This window comes from Bos grunniens, chromosome 12 (assembly GCF_055505025.1).
Source record: "Bos grunniens cultivar Pamir isolate PY7600 chromosome 12, Bosgru_T2T1.0, whole genome shotgun sequence".
NCBI lineage: Eukaryota > Metazoa > Chordata > Mammalia > Artiodactyla > Bovidae > Bos > Bos grunniens.
In genome coordinates, this window is record NC_141176.1 from 22138329 (window position 1) to 22153871 (window position 15543).

Sequence of the window (15543 nt, forward strand, 5' to 3'; positions counted from 1 at the left end):
TGCATGCAAAATTCAGATTCATGACATTCAAAGAACTTGGGATTGCATGTGCCACCCATTCATTTTTAGGGCAACTTGCAGTCCTTAACATTAGAAAAAAATTTAAATGTAATGTTGGGAGTTTGGGAGACTAATTTTATTGTTTTGAAGATAGTTGAGATCTAGTGTTTAAAATAGGCTGAATTTCATTAGTGATCTGAAAACCTCCAGTTAGAAAGTTAAAGTGAAAAGCAGTGCGATACAAAGAAAGACTTTTGGCCTGAATGCTGCTGCTGCTGCTAAGTCGCTTCAGTTGTGTCCGACTCTGCGACCCCATAGACGGCAGCCCACCAGGCTCCCCCATCCCTGGGATTCTCCAGGCAAGAACACTGGAGTGGGGTGCCATTTCCTTCTCCAATGCATGAAAGTGAAAAGTCAAAGTGAAGTCACTCAGTCGTGTCCGACTCTTAGCGACCCCATGGACTGCAGCCTACCAGGCTCCTCCATCCATGGGATTTTCCAGGCAAGAGTACGAGGCCTGAATTCTGACCCCAGCGCCTTGGGCTTTATTACTTAACTTCTCAGTGTCTGCTTTCTTACTTGTAAAAGGAGGGGTTTCTGTGGGCTCAGTAATGAGCACCTATAAATCCATCACTCAGATACAACCACTGCTAACATTTTTAGCCAATAGTGATATCTCCAACCTCTTAAATATCTTATCACCAGTACTGTCACAATGCCATTGCGAATGCTTGGTCCACTTTATTTTAAATGACTATATATGATTCTACCTAACAGTGAAGAGGAACTAAAGAGCCTCTTGATGAAAGTGAAAGAGGAGAGTGAAAAAGTTGGCTTAAAGCTCAACATTCAGAAAACTAAGATCAGGGCATCTGGTCCCATCACTTCATGGCAAACAGATGGGGAAACAGTGGAAACAGTGTCAGACTTTATCTTTTTGGACTCCAAAATAACTGCAGATGGTGACTGCAGCCATGAGATTAAAAGACGCTTACTCCTTGGAAGGAAAGTTATGATCAACCTAGACAGTATATTAAAAATCAGAGACATTACTTTGTCAACAAAGGTCCATCTAGTCAAGGCTATGCTTTTTCCAGTGGTCATGTATGGATGTGAGAGTTGGACTGTGAAGAAAGCTGAGCACCGAAGAATTGATGCTTTTGAACTGTGGTGTTGGAGAAGACTCTTGAGAGTCCCTTGGATTGCAAGGAGATCCAACCAGTCCATTCTAAAGGAGATCAGTCCTGGGTATTCATTGGAAGGAATGATGCTGAGGCTGAAACTCCAATCCTTTGGCCACCTCATGCGAAGAGTTGACTCATTGGAAAAGACTCTGATGCTGGGAGGGATTGGGGGCAGGAGGAGAAGGGGATGACAGACGATGAGATGGCTGGATGGCATCACGGACTCGATGGACATGAGTTTGAGTGAACTCCGGGAGTTGGTGATGGACAGGAAGGCCTGGTGTGCTGAGATTCATGGGGTCGAAGAGTCGGACACGACTGAGCGACTGACTGAACTGAACAAATATGTCATTCTTTAATCATTCTCTATTGTTGGTCATTTAGATTATCTCCAAATACATTTTTAGTATTGTTGTAGGGACCCACAACTAGCCTCTCACTAACAAAGCAAAGGAACAGAATTTATTGAAGATGACAAACATCTTCACAAGAGAACTGAAAATATTGGGTCTCTGGTTTATGATTTGCCCAGTGCTTGTCTCCAGTTACAGATTAGTGAGTGTCACTTGTATTAGACAATCTGATGTAGCCTGTATTTTTTGATCATCCGAACTCCAAGGCTGGTGCTCAGAGCTCATACTCCCAACACGTGTGGATGTGCATTTATTCAGTTTTTTTTTACCTCATCTTATTATCTTTCTTCAAAATGGTGACTATGATAATACTTCAATTCTTTTCTGCCTCAGCACTCCTTGTATCTATGAAATACTTTTTTTGTGTAATTCCTTCAAAAAATATTGTCAAGATGCATTGCTGATTCTTTAAAGAGTGACACAGTTTTAATTCTGACATCAAATATCATGTAAAGCAAAATAACATAAACTGTTTATGACCTGGGCTTCCCTGGTGGCTCAGTGGTAAAGAATCTGTCTGTAATACCAAAGACTCGGGTTCCAGGTTTGATCTCTGGGTCAGGAAGAGCCCCCAGAGGAGGAAATGGTAACCTATTCCAATACTCTTAGCCTGGAGAATTCCATGGATAGAGGAGCTACAGTTCATGGGGTCGAAAAGAGTTAGACACGACTGAGTGACTTTCACTCACTCACTCTTTTATGACCTCAACGAATTTGCCATCTAAACAGGGTACTCTGAGATGCATGGCACGTAGCCTGTACATAGTAGGTGCTCTATAAATATTTGTTGAATGAATAAGAAAATCCAAAGATAATTATTCCTCAAGAAAAATGAATGACTACTTCTGATATTTGCTATAGGCCAGGTTTCAGGACATGGGTTTAAGAAGCCAAAGCTGTGTTGTTTGAGGTGATTATTTTCTATGGGCAAATGGAAGAAAGAAAGACTGTTTTTAGTTGATAGCAGTGTATCCTAATGATTCAGACAAAATATTGAAAATGAACAATTCTGGGGAAGACAAGGTGGAGTATGAAGTGCCATCCACTTAAGAAGAATAAGCATCCAAGCTTTTTACTCATTAAAGTGGACTTAAATTACCTATTTTGACAAGTAAGAATTTAAACCAGAGATCAATGTGGTGGTGGTGAGGGGTAAATATAGAAATTTCTGCCTGGGAATTGATCAAAGGAAACCATCCCCTCAGTCTTCCTGTCAAGGATGATGTAATAACTACTCTGAAAAGCGGCAGAGGAAAGAATATCACTATGGTTTGTGAGATGGACTTTGTGAGCATAAACTTCCTTTTTCATCTTAATTGTTCTTACCTGACATGAAATGTTTTTCTTCCCAGTTTGGCCACACGCACCAATGATAATGATTCCCACTTACTTATTAAGAAGTGAGAATCATTAGAAAAAGCCTTAAAAACAAACAGCTACCATTAAAAAAAAAAAACAAAAAAACTGAAGGAGAAAATAAATAAACCTTTTTCTCTTAAGAAGAACTAGTGCCAACCTAAATCCTTCGCCATCCTTCAAAGAAAACATTTACATGTTTTGACTAAAAAAAAAACGCAAAACCCCACAAAACTCATTTTGTAATCTTTTTATCTTACTATCACTATCATTTTTTGTGTGTGTCAGCTTTTAAAAAATCTTTTAAATCAAAACTTCTAGCTCAGTAATTTCATCGAAGTAAAATTACTAAAACCTATGGGATCGACTGAGAAATACACCACAAAGTTTTATTCTGATTATCGATACCTTGGGATTGAGCTGTGCTCAGTTGCTCAGTCATGTCCAACTCTTTGCGACCCCATGGACTGTAGCCCACCAGGCTCCTCTGTTCGTGGGACTCTCCAGGCAGGAATGCTGGAGTGGGTTGCCATGCCCTCTTCCAGGGGATCTTCCCAACCCTAGGGATCCAACCCAGGTCTCCCGAATTGTGGGCGGATTCTTTACTGTCTGAACCACCAGGGAAGCCCACATTGGTACTATGTAGTATTTATAATTTTCTGTGTATTGAGATTATTGATGGGAAAGCAGGAAATTGAAGCTCTAACCCTGACAGCATCACTGTTACTTATGTGAACTTGGGCAAATCAGTTCACTTTGCTGTGTCTCAGTTCATTGCGTGGTGCCTCACCTCTAGGATGATCTCCAGATTTTCTTCCAACTTTAACATCCTCTAGGTCTAGCTGAATAGAAAGTTCATCCTGATACACCCATAATGGAGGGCAATTTGGCAGTGTCTCAGAATTACAAATGCACTTGACTGCTGACCCCAGTGATCTTTCTGGACATTCCTCCTGTGGATGTACTTGCACATATGCAAAATCTCTTTGTTCTATGAGATTACAGAACAGTTTGTGATCCCTCAAGACTTGAAACAAGCGAAATGTCCTCCAGCAAGGGTGAGTAAACTGATACATACAATGGTATGGTAGGCAGCTATAAATATATATTTTTAATTTTTTGTAACCATGTGGCAGGGACATTGGTGCTGTAGGTACTCAGGAAAGACCAAATAAAAGCGAATTTGTCATTTAAAGGAACAATTGGGCATGATAGCTCAGAAGATTTCAAGGATCTGGGGAGAAAGTCTGTAAGAAAACTCCCTTAACCAAATACCTTCCTCCAATTGAGGTCCTGAAAAACCGGAATTGAAATGAAGGCAAGGCCAAATTTGCAGTTGGCTTCCTTTGCCAGGCATGATCCACTTGGGCACCGCCTATCTGTAGGGTGCGGCCGTCTGAATGGGGGCTGCCTGTATAAAGCGTAGTCGGAAAGGTAGAGGGTAGCAGCGGTTGTACACTACCGCCTTCCTTTCGGCTCATCATCTGGGTTACTGAGGTCCTCTAGCGGCTAGCTGAGGAAGCCGGAACAGTCTCAATCTGATAGTAAACGCAGAGACCACAGGAGGGGGTGGGGGGTGGGGTGGGAGCCAAACGTATTTTCAATCCATCAGGCTCACGACCCCCAGCCACCCCCAGTATCAGTAGGAAGCTGTTGTGATAATCGGATTATGAAGAAATCTGAGTTTGGACGGGTGAGAATGTCAACGAGGACCAAATTTTTCTCTAAGTCTTTTCAAACTTTTCTAAAATAGGCCTCCTTTCCTTTAGATGCCACTTTTTCAACTGAAGAACTGTCATAGTTTTTTTTTTTGCCGGGGGGTGGGGTGGTGGTGGTGGATTGAAAGCTGTCATTTTGGACAAAGATATTTAAAACTCTACCGTCAGTCTTACATCTTCAGTGATCCCATCTCTCTGAAAGGAAATGCCTTCCATATTCCTTCTAAAAAAAGCAAAACAAAACTTGACAAGTATTTCTTCTGCTCCCTGAGACACAAGGGCCATTGTCTTCCTTTGGCCCCCACTGATCTTGGCAGGACAGCCTGGACCTAGAGCCCAGATGGAGCGAGGTGGGGTGGGATGGGAGGGGGCGGTGATTGACACGCGCGGGACAAGCAGCCTAAAGCAACACCTGGGAATGAGTGGGGCAGGGCTGCGCCCCAAGCCTTTGGTTCTGTCCCCTGTTAGGTTTTCACCTCTCAACATCTCAGCACTTGCATTCTAAATAGCAAAGCAATGACAAGCAAACAATCGAACTTAGTGTAAGTAAGTAATAAAGTGACAAGGCTCTCCCTAAGTGCTCTCCTCTGACCCCGCCTTCCCCGTCGTCCCGGACTGACTCAGTGGACAGTCTGAGGTTCCCGCCCAGGGGAACAGGTTCCCACGGAGGGCACGAGGGTTGAGGCTGCCTTCCGGTCTCAGGGTGCGTGTGCATGAGCAACCGTCTTCGGCCGGCGCCGAGCCCCCTTCTCTCATTTCTAGTTTTAGGTCAAGAATGGAGTGAACCCGGCTCGGGGCGGCTCGGCTGGCCGACGGCGCCCCACACCCCCAACCCCCCTACTAGTCTACACTGACCCCCGAGGCTCAGCTCGCGGGTGCGGACAGGTGGGTTCCCGGCGCTGCGGCGGCGGCTGGGTCCTCCGCGCCAACTCGGCAGTCAGAGCCCCAGCCCCGGCCCCGCGCGGGGATGGGGACACGCGTGTGTGCGGCCCGCGTCCGGGGCCGGAGAACTCGACACATCGCAGGGAAAGGAAAAAAAAACCCAACTAAACCAAACAAAAACAAAACCCACCGACTTGCCCACGTTTCTCTGCAGAGAAATCGTGGGCGGAGTCGAGAGGGGGCGAGTGAGCAGAACTCTGACGAGGCCGCCTCCGCCCGCCCACGCACCCACCCACCCGGCGGCCCCCTGAGAGTCGAGCGTCCCCGGCCCCCGCCCGGCCCAGCTTCGGTCTCCCGAGCGCAGGTCGAGGCGAAGCGGGCGGCTCGTTCCACTCGGGCTTCCCGAGTACTCGGCTGGGCTCCTCAGTAGTAAACAAAGTGTCGTCGCCGCCTCCACGTTGGTTTGCCTCCTAGCAATCAAAACACTGAGAGGGCGAAAGACTCACAGAAACACTCGAGAATTACCAGAAAATAATAACAGAGAGCCAAAAAAAAAAAAACCAGAGAGAGCGAGCGAGCGAGCGAGCGTGCATGTCAAATAGAAAAACACCGCACTACCCCCCACCAGCCCACTGCCGCCTCCCCGTGGAAAACCGAGCCCCGCCCAAGGCCGGCGCCCATTGGCGGCCCGGGCGGCGCCGCCGCACTCTCATTGGTCGCAGGGGCCGTCCGTCAGGGGCGGGCCGGCGCGCGCGCCGCCGCCGCCGCCGGCGGGGGGCGGCGGCAGATCCCGTAAGTCGGGGCGGCCGCGTAGTCGCTGCAGCTGCTGCCGCCGCCGCCGCATTCAACAGGCAGCAGCGCCGCGGTCGCGCCCGCCTGGGGAGAGCGAGCGGCCCGCGGCGTCCGTCCGTCCGTCCTTCGTTCGGCGGGGAGCGCGACGCCAGCGCTGTCGGGGCCCCGACGACTCTGGCCTGCCGTCCCGTCAGTGCAGCGGACCCGGAGGCGCCTAGATGCGGACGGAGCCGTGAAGTTAAGTTCTGGGCTCGCGCTTCCACTCCGCCGCCGCCGCGCCTCCCTCCCGGTTTCCGTCCGCTCGCTGCACCGACCTCACCCCTTCCCGCAAATCTCGGACAGGCTCTCGGCGCCCTCTCTCCCCTCGGCACCCCCCACTGCCCGGTGCTGCGCTTTTCTCACTTCTGGGCAAGTCCCGCGGCTGGGGGAAGGGTTGGGGGGTCACCATGGCCGAAGCGCCCCAGGTGGTGGAGATCGACCCGGACTTCGAGCCGCTGCCCCGGCCGCGCTCGTGCACCTGGCCGCTGCCCCGGCCGGAGTTTAGCCAGTCCAACTCGGCCACCTCCAGCCCGGCGCCGTCGGGCGGCGCGGCGGCGAACCCCGACGGCGCCGCGGGCCTGCCCTCGGCCTCGGCGGCCGCTGTCAACGCCGACTTCATGAGCAACCTGAGCCTGCTGGAGGAGAGCGGGGACTTCCAGCAGGCGCCCGGCTCCGTGGCGGCGGCCGCGGCGGCGGCGGCGGCTGTGGCGGCGGCGGCGGCGGCGGCCGCAGCTGCCGCCACCGGGGGGCTGTGCGGCGACTTCCAGGGCCCAGAGGCGGGCTGCCTGCACCCGGCGCCGCCGCAGCCCCCGCCGCCCGGCCCGCTGTCGCAGCACCCGCCTGTGCCTCCCGCCGCGGCCGCCGCCGCCGCCGGCGGGCAGCTCGCGGGGCAGCCGCGCAAGAGCAGCTCGTCCCGCCGCAACGCGTGGGGCAACCTGTCTTACGCCGACCTCATCACCAAGGCCATCGAGAGCTCGGCCGAGAAGCGACTCACGCTGTCGCAGATTTACGAGTGGATGGTCAAGAGCGTGCCCTACTTCAAGGATAAGGGCGACAGCAACAGCTCAGCGGGCTGGAAGGTGAGCGGCCTCCGGGCGCACGGCCGGAGCGGGAGGGGTGGGTAGGTGTTGGGGGGAGCCGGCCTCTGCCTGAGGTCGCGGCGGGGCAGAGAAGGAGGACGGGGGGCGGGGGCCCGCTGGTACAAGTTCGCTTGGCCTGAAAGTGTAAGGCACGCGGGCAGCGCGTGCAGGGTGAGGGCGAGAGTGGCAGAGGTGGGTCGTGGGCTTGCCCGGGACCCGTCGAGGGGCTGGGGCAGGAATGAGTGTGTGTGCGCCCGCTCTAGTGAGAGTTGGAGCCGGACAGGGAAGGGGCTTGCTGGGACCAGAGGGGGTGAGAAAAAGGACTACAAGAAGTGGACCTCCGAGCGGCCAGAAAAGTTCGCCCGTGAAAGAGAGGTGCAGGGGGTTCATTGGGAACTGCTCCCCCTCGGCTCGCGCGGACTCAAGCCGCTGCTCATATTGACCCCCCTCCCCCAATCCCCCAGGACATCGGGGGTGAGGGCGGCTCTCCGCCGCCCACGCGGCGCGCGTTCCCCACCCCCAAGCCCCAGGACGCCCCGCGGAGCCGTTTCCGCCGCGCGGGGCGGAGGAGGGCGCGGCGATGGGGGCTTCGGAGCCCCGCCGCCCGAGAAAGGAGCTGCAGGTGGAGGGGACCGGCAGGGCGCCAGCCGGGAGGCCCGCGGGGCCGAACTCGCCGTTTTGGGAGGCCAGCGTGCATTTTGTTTTGTTTTGATTGGATTTCGAAGTGGCCTCGAGTGCCGGGGGCCGGGCGCGCCCAGCCAGAGGTAGCGCCTCCGACACGTGCGAAGGGGCGGCCACCGCCGGCGAAGCGCCGGCGCCCGGCCGCGCGGGGCAAGCTAAAGTTCAAGTGTGACCCTCGGCGGGGGCGGGAGCTGGCGACGGCGAGGGAGGGGCCGCGGGCGCAGGAAGCAAGAGCCTTTAAAGGGCCAGCGCGTTCTGGCCGCGCGCGCCGCCGGGCCCGGGCCGCGGGGCGGCGAGGCCAGCGCTTCTTCGCGGCAGGAAGTGCCCGGCAACCTTGGCCTCGCCCTAGGTTCAAGGCCTTTAATTAGGCACAGAGAGGCTCCCCTGGATGACCGGGGCTGGAACATGTGTCCTCTGTTGCTTTTCCGTCTTAGCACGGAGGTGCAGATCCGAGAGGCAAGGCGGAGAGCTTTGAGACCAGTGTTTTGGGGGAGTTGGAGTGGAGGTTCGAATCTAGGGAACCGGAGGGACCTCCTGCATCGATGGAGACCCTGTAGATGAAGTGCCTCTGGCCCTTTTTGCCTTTCTGGAGAGAGAGAAAGACAGAGACCCACCAGGAGAGACCCAGGAGGGGGCAGGTTCATCCCTACCGAGAGGTGGAGAAGGCCCTGGGGTGCTCAGGAGGGCGGGCTCCTGGGAGGCTGACCGGCCTTCCGTCCGCCCTGCGGCTTCCAGAATCTGGCAGTTTCTCAGTGTCACAGGTGAAAGGATGGATGTGAAGGTTCTGTAGTTGATCTAGACTCCTTCCTCGCTCCTCATCTGGACTGTACAGCGTAGTATTTTTCTTTGCTGCGCACTTGTTACACCAAGGTGGTTTTACATACAGTGTCATCCCAGTGGTTAATGTGTGTTGGAAAGGTTAAGTTGATCACATCGTATTGAAACTCGTGGAGAAGGAGCCAGGATCTTATTTCTTCCGAAGTGTTTTTTAGAGTAAAAGCCTCACATATAATCTCATTCATTACTAGGCATTACATGCAATTTTACCAAGTGCTTCTAAGAGGTAAAAAGAGCCTCTGTACTTTACGCGCGGTGTATGTTCTTTTAAGTTAGAGGATGTCTGCCAAATTCAGTTTTAGTTTAACATTTGAATTTAAGTGCTTGACTTATTTATCAATTCTACTTGAGCTCTTATAAAGCATTTGCCATTAAACGCCGCCCCCCCCCCTTTTTTTTAATCAGAGTACAGTATGTACTTAACACCGTTTTTGCATGTCGTTGGAAATGGATACAGCCTACTTCAGCTTGTTGGAGTGCCTTTCTTTGAAGATAGGGGAAGGCAAAGTTTGGGAATTATCTTTAATTTCGCCTCTCATATGGCCTTAAGTCAAGACATTCTTAAACTAGGAATATAACTTAAATGTTTTTAGTTTGGTTTTTTTTTAAGTACTTTAAAAATAAACGATTCTAAGTCTAAAATCAACCCCCCCCCAGTCATTTATATTAGGTTCTTACTTGTTTTAATTTTTTTCCCCAAATGCAATTATAATGTAAAAGTACTGCTTAGAGCTGGAAGATGTGTTAAATGTTAGTAAGAAGTATTGGTCCAAAATTAGAGGCCCAGTGGCAGCTCCCAGCAGTTGCAGCTCCGAGTAGAAACCTCGTGGGCGCTGGGAGGGAGCCGGCTGCCATTCTCAAGTGAGGAAATGTTTCAGGTGTATCAGTCAGTTGGTGCAAGTCAGATTACAGCAAGTGCATTTTCACTTTGAGTAAAAGAGTATTTTAAGAAGAAAAGAAACAACCTGAAGCGTTTTCTAACTCATAACTCGTCTTCTGGTTGGAGTTTTCATAAAAATGAGTTACTTGTTAAAACCAGGTTTCACTCTCAGATCTGAAAGACTCGCTGTGTTTTAAAGATTCATAAAAAGGAGAAATTTTACTATGACTTTTAGCTTGAAAAAAAATTCAGTTCTAAAATGCAGATCAACCCAAACTTGACTGCTTTAGGAGAGGCTGCTTTGGAACTAAGTTATTTCCTGTGATTTACTGTAGGGAATTAGATTGAATATTTAATTAAATATAGTTTGTTGTGCTTTACTTCCTGAGGCCTGCCTGAGAATTTGAAAGTGATTTGCATAGGACAGAATAGTTGGAAAGCTGTTGAAAAGTTCAGAAACTTCTGATTCCTTAAAGACTGGTTTTATTTGTGGGATATGCATTTGTATTTGTAGGAATGGTATGCCAAATCTTCTCTATACTTGTTTGAATATTGCTTAGAGCTGTCATAAGGCTACACACAAAGTGGAAGCTGAGACTTTTGGAAAACCCGGGATCTTTTAAACCATGTACAGTATTTATAAATAGTGAAACTTCATTTCTATGATCTGTTTTTTTTTTTTTTTCTCTTCCCATACAGAAAGTTTTCTAGAGCTTGGGAAGTAATATTGTGAGTTCTGGCTCTGTGTTTTGTTTTTGATTTGAAATTATTTGAAACAGTTAATATAGGTTAATAGCTTACTTCAACAGTAAGACCTAACAGTTGTTAAAATTGTTTTACTATGAGCTACCTGAGATAGTCTTTATTTTGGAATGAAGTTTCTTTAATTTGGTCTGTGACCTGATGGTGCATTTTCTCATAATGTTTAAAAATTCTTACCTGTTCTATTCTAAGGGCTTTCAAACTGCAGGTGAGTAATTTAGCCACAGAGATTCCATGGCAGGTGTGATGGCTGCTTTCTTACTGCACAGTTACATTTGACAGAACCTTGTGAGGATTATTGAAATTAACCTTAAAGAAAACCTGTTTTACCGTCAGGTGAAAATCTCAATATATGTGTTTGAGGAAAGGAGCATGAGGAAAGAGAGTTGGGAAAGGGGCTAATGCAAGAAAGTGTGATGTCTTATTTGCTATAGGCTGAAAGGTATGTGGGCCTTATGTGAACATGTATGTGGCTGAGATGTTTTGTTCAGAAGTTCCCAAATAGATGTCAAATATGAATATTTAATTGCCCCTCATAAGAGCTTCATTTTTATTTTACTTTTGGTCTTCTGGTAAATCCTTGGGGAGATGAGGTGGGAGGGGTGGCTTCTATTTTTGAATGATATTCAGCTTTTTTTTTAAGTGACAAACGTGAATACTAGAAAGAAGGCATTTTTAATTCTCATGTCTCATGGAAACTTGAAAAAATGTTAACGTTTGTTGACATTCTATAGCCCCCCCGCCCCGTTACTGTAAGGCAATTGTAAGGCACCGGCAATGGACACGAGTATTGCCAGCTATCATGGACCGCACGGGCATCATTTAAGTGGGTGCTTCCCAGGTGGTGCAGTGGCAAAGAATCTGCCTGCCAGCGCAAAAAATGTGGCTTCAAACCCTGGGTCCGGAAGATCCCCTGGAGGAGGGCATGGCAACCCACTCCAGTATTCTTGCCTGGAGAATCCCATGGACAGAGGAGCCGGGCGGGCTACAGTCCATAGTGTTGCAGAGTCCGATGTGACTGAGCTACTGAGCGCACGCACACGAGTACACACACACGTGAAAATGGGGACGGAGAAGTGAATACCCAGTGGTTGCTTAGAACCCCTGCTAGGAAGGGCCCCAACGTTTTGCTTGCCCTTGTTCTCTACCCTCTTGATCCAAGCTCCTAAACTGCAGTTCTGGGTGACTTTCTAAGAGAACAGCTGTCTGTATTAGCCTGGAATTTCTTTGGGAAGCCTGAACTGTTTGCATTTTTCTGGAACCCTCTGCTCTTGGAAATGACCCAGTACCCTGGCATCATAGGAATTGACTCTGCTGGGTTTTTTTTTTTTTTTTTGGTCCTTGTGTGCCATAACTTTGGGGCTTCCTGGGATCCTCTTAGAAAGGCTGTGTAAGCCCCATGGTGATGGGAGAGAGGAGAGGAGTTTGCACTTGCGCTCCACATTCAAGGAGCGGATCCAGCCCTGCTTCTGCAGTTCAAGGTGTGCCTTCATAGTAAAAGTTTGCAAAGACTTGCCCAGTCCCCCACCTGCCCTGGTGCACACAGAGGTCTGAAGTTGGTAGATTGTTACTCAGTTGTGAACCAGAGAGGACCAGATGAACCTGAAAGTGTTTATTTTGGTGTGTCTGAGGGGTAAAGGCTTGTTATTTCAGTGGGTACTCTGTGTACAAATGCACTCAAGTGTTGATGGAGTCTCCCTTTTTGTTAATTACCAATAAGGACCAACAATGTTCAAGTCAGAGGCACAGAAAGTCTCTGGAGATAATTATTACCTTTTTTTTTGTAGTCTTATACAGAACACAAGAAACATGAAAATGCTTATTTGTACACTGGTGACGTCATATGGTTCAACCTTTAAAAAAAAAAACCCAACTTCTTTTTTTCTTTTTCCACTGGCATCCCAGTTTACTCCACTCAGTCTGTCTATGGTTTATGGACTTGTGGGCTAAGTGCTGAAAGTGCTGAGTCTTAGGTTGAGTTATTCTTGCCACTTGGAAAGCATTTGGGTCACCTCTCCCCTGCAATCCCCCCTATCTATCCTCATGTAGCTTTGCTGTAACCAAAAGAAAGAAAAGTGAGCTAGTTTCCGTATTAGGCCCAATAAAATTGGAAAGCTAAATCTGCAATTATTCTCATCTAATACCTGAGGATAATTTTATTAGTAGTACAGCTAAAGAACAGTGATTATTTTCAGTCTGTAGTCATAGTATTTTCTTCCCATCTGTTGAATGATTATTATGTGTAAGTTGTTATATTAGAGGCATTTGATTGATAGAAAAATGATTCAGATGTGGATCCTGTAGGGAGGTTAGATGTGACATGTAATAATTATGATACATGGTAGCATGGTTAAGTGCCTTTGAGAAGAGTGGAGTTCTGGGTTGGCCATTGAGATGGACCTTGAAAATGGAATGTTATTCTCCCAAGATTTCAGTATAAAATATTCTCTACTGAACATCATCTACCTGCCATCTAGTTTCTACTTCTGTCATTTTATTGAGCTTGCTTTATCATATATTTGTCCATTGGCACATCCATCTTCCCATCAGTCTTAGTTTTTAAAATTTATTTTTGGAATGATGGGTTGGCATTCATAAGGCCATGAAAATAGGGAAGCACGGTTTCTCTGTGAGATGGATACATGCTGCACATGGGGAAGGTTTGAAAAGTATAGGAAGCAGAGCCTGCTGTCAGACTGAACTTGAACTTTAGATACATTATGAAAATAATAGAAGCCAACTTTTTTCTATGAGATTGTATCTTTGTTTTTCTAATATAATAAATTGTGAAAATAGGCTTACATTTTTAGTTTTCTAAATACAATTTCTCAGAAATATGCTCTCATGTAAATATAGAGGCCCGTGGAATGCAATTTAAAGACAATGTGCTGCATTTGATTTAAAACCGATGTACAGAATTTGGTAATACGTGGAACAGAATCAACTTCCTGTGACTAGTAGAGGTTTATAAAATATTTAGCTTTTTGCTTGGTTTGTTCTTTAAAATCAACTTTCATGCCCAGTGTCCTGGGGACAGAGTGATTCGAAGAAAGCTGATTGAGTGTAATTCTTAGTTGTTTTTTTTTTTTAATGAGAAATCTTGAAGTTAGCAGTCTTTAAATAAACCCACAGCAATTATGAGTGAAAGTTATGTTGCTTTACAGTTTAAATGTCAGTTCTCATACTAGCTAAATATTAGCTATCCTTAATAACTTTCTCATTATATTATATCTTTATCCACTAACCCAAGTACAGGATGAAGAAGGTTATAAGGAGGTGTTTCAACAGATCCAGAGGAGGTTAAATTTAGATAGACTAAACCCCAAATTAATGTCAGGAAGGTAGACATAACTGCAAGAATTCAGAATACTTGGAGTGAGTCTGACTAGCCTTTTGGTGAACTAAGAGGTTTATATAGTAAAAACTCTGGCATATCAAAAGGCAGACATACAGATATATTAAAGCTTATTAGCCATTTTAGAAATGACAGGCGTTGAAGAAACATAGGAAGCTGTTTTACTTGTGTGTTTCTACCTATAGTAGCAGACAGCACTTTATTCAGAAGATACCCTGCTGCTGGGAGGAGGACAGTGATGCAAAAATAGACCACATAGTTCACCAGTGTGAGGTTTTGTTAAATGAGTAAGTTACCATCCACCTAGATGAAATAGCTTTCACAGCACAGCGGGTCATCCCTCTTGTGTGATTGCTAACGATGTCCGGGTCATCTAGTCAAAAGCAACTAGGAAACGATTGGTCAGTCTTAATTTTATTCCCCCTCTCAACTTCTGTAGATCGAGTGAGGGTGAAAATTGCTGGCCAGGTCTTTGGCCTTTTCATTCCATAAGCAGAGAGAGAGGTAAAACATCTCCCTCTGGGCAGAGTCAGAAGTCATTGCGGAGGTCTGTGGCTTGACAGGTCATTTCTTCCACGGTGGCCCGTTCCTGCTGACACAAAGTCATATGAGTTCTTCAGTTCTTAGTGATTGTGGGTGGCACTACCGTCTTTTGAGAAGAGAATGTCACCTCCAAAGCACGTGGCCCATGGGCGTGTGTGACCTGGCATGTTCTCTTGCCTCCGACAGGTCCTGCTCTTCTCCAACCCTCGCCAGCCACATGCATGGAGATGCCCAAGCTGCCACCTTCTTGACTGTGACTTGGTTCTATAATCTCTGCATTGGTCTTTGACCTAAAAAGAAAGTCTTTTTCTGCCTTGATTAATTTTTCTCCCCTAGATGATATTTGTCTTAATTGTAGCATCGTTCTTTGTTTGGCTGAAGTGACAGACCCGTGATCTTAACAGCTTTGGAGATACTGTCCAGCTCACCTGATTAAAAGCAGAGCTGTCCTGAGAAAGAGGGTTGGCACAGCTGGTGGCCTGTGTCCATTTGTTTTTCCTTCATTTGATGAAGTCAAATGAAGGCTATTTTGATGAAGGCTATTTCTCAATTGCCTTTCCTTCTGAATCTAGAAAATGGGTCATGGTTTTGTGAATCTTTCCTTTTATTAAATTAGAGATTTGATAAGAATCAGAATCAGGTGGCTCAGTGGTAAAGAACCCGCCTGCCAAGGCAGGAGATGTGGGTTCAGTCCCGGGGTTGGGAAGATCCCCTGGGATAGGAAATGACAACCCACTCCAGTATTCTTGCTTGGGAAGTCCCTGGACAGAGGAGCCCGGTGTGCTGCAGTCCATGGGGTTGCAAAGAGTCAGACAGGACTCATTGCAAAGCAGGCACGCACAGTCAGGGTTTGAGAAGAAATGTTTTTCTGTTTGCGGCTGTGACCCTGAGTTGTTACACAGCTTGCCTTTGCACTGCTAGTGAGGGGCCTACATGATTGGTTTGCTGAGTTAAAAATTTGAAAGTAGCTAAAGGAACCTGATTTCAGGAAGGGGGAGGGGACCTCAGAGGTTGTATTTTGT

At 47.7% G+C, this 15543-nt stretch overlaps 1 protein-coding gene across 2 annotated transcripts in view; it reads left to right on the forward strand.

Annotated features, from left to right (window-relative positions):
• Positions 1-6330: 6330 nt before the first annotated feature.
• The window catches only part of FOXO1 (forkhead box O1), a 94082-nt gene continuing 84869 nt past the window's right edge, over positions 6331-15543 (forward strand). Inside the window, exon 1 of one of the 2 annotated variants that reach the window (XM_086329265.1) lies at positions 6331-7463. In XM_086329265.1, the coding sequence (XP_086185391.1) occupies positions 6792-7463 (672 nt within the window). In that variant the 5' untranslated portion in view covers positions 6331-6791. Of the gene's footprint in view, positions 7464-8423; positions 8906-15543 lie in introns of those variants that run through there. The other variant, XM_086329266.1, reaches the window with a different exon arrangement.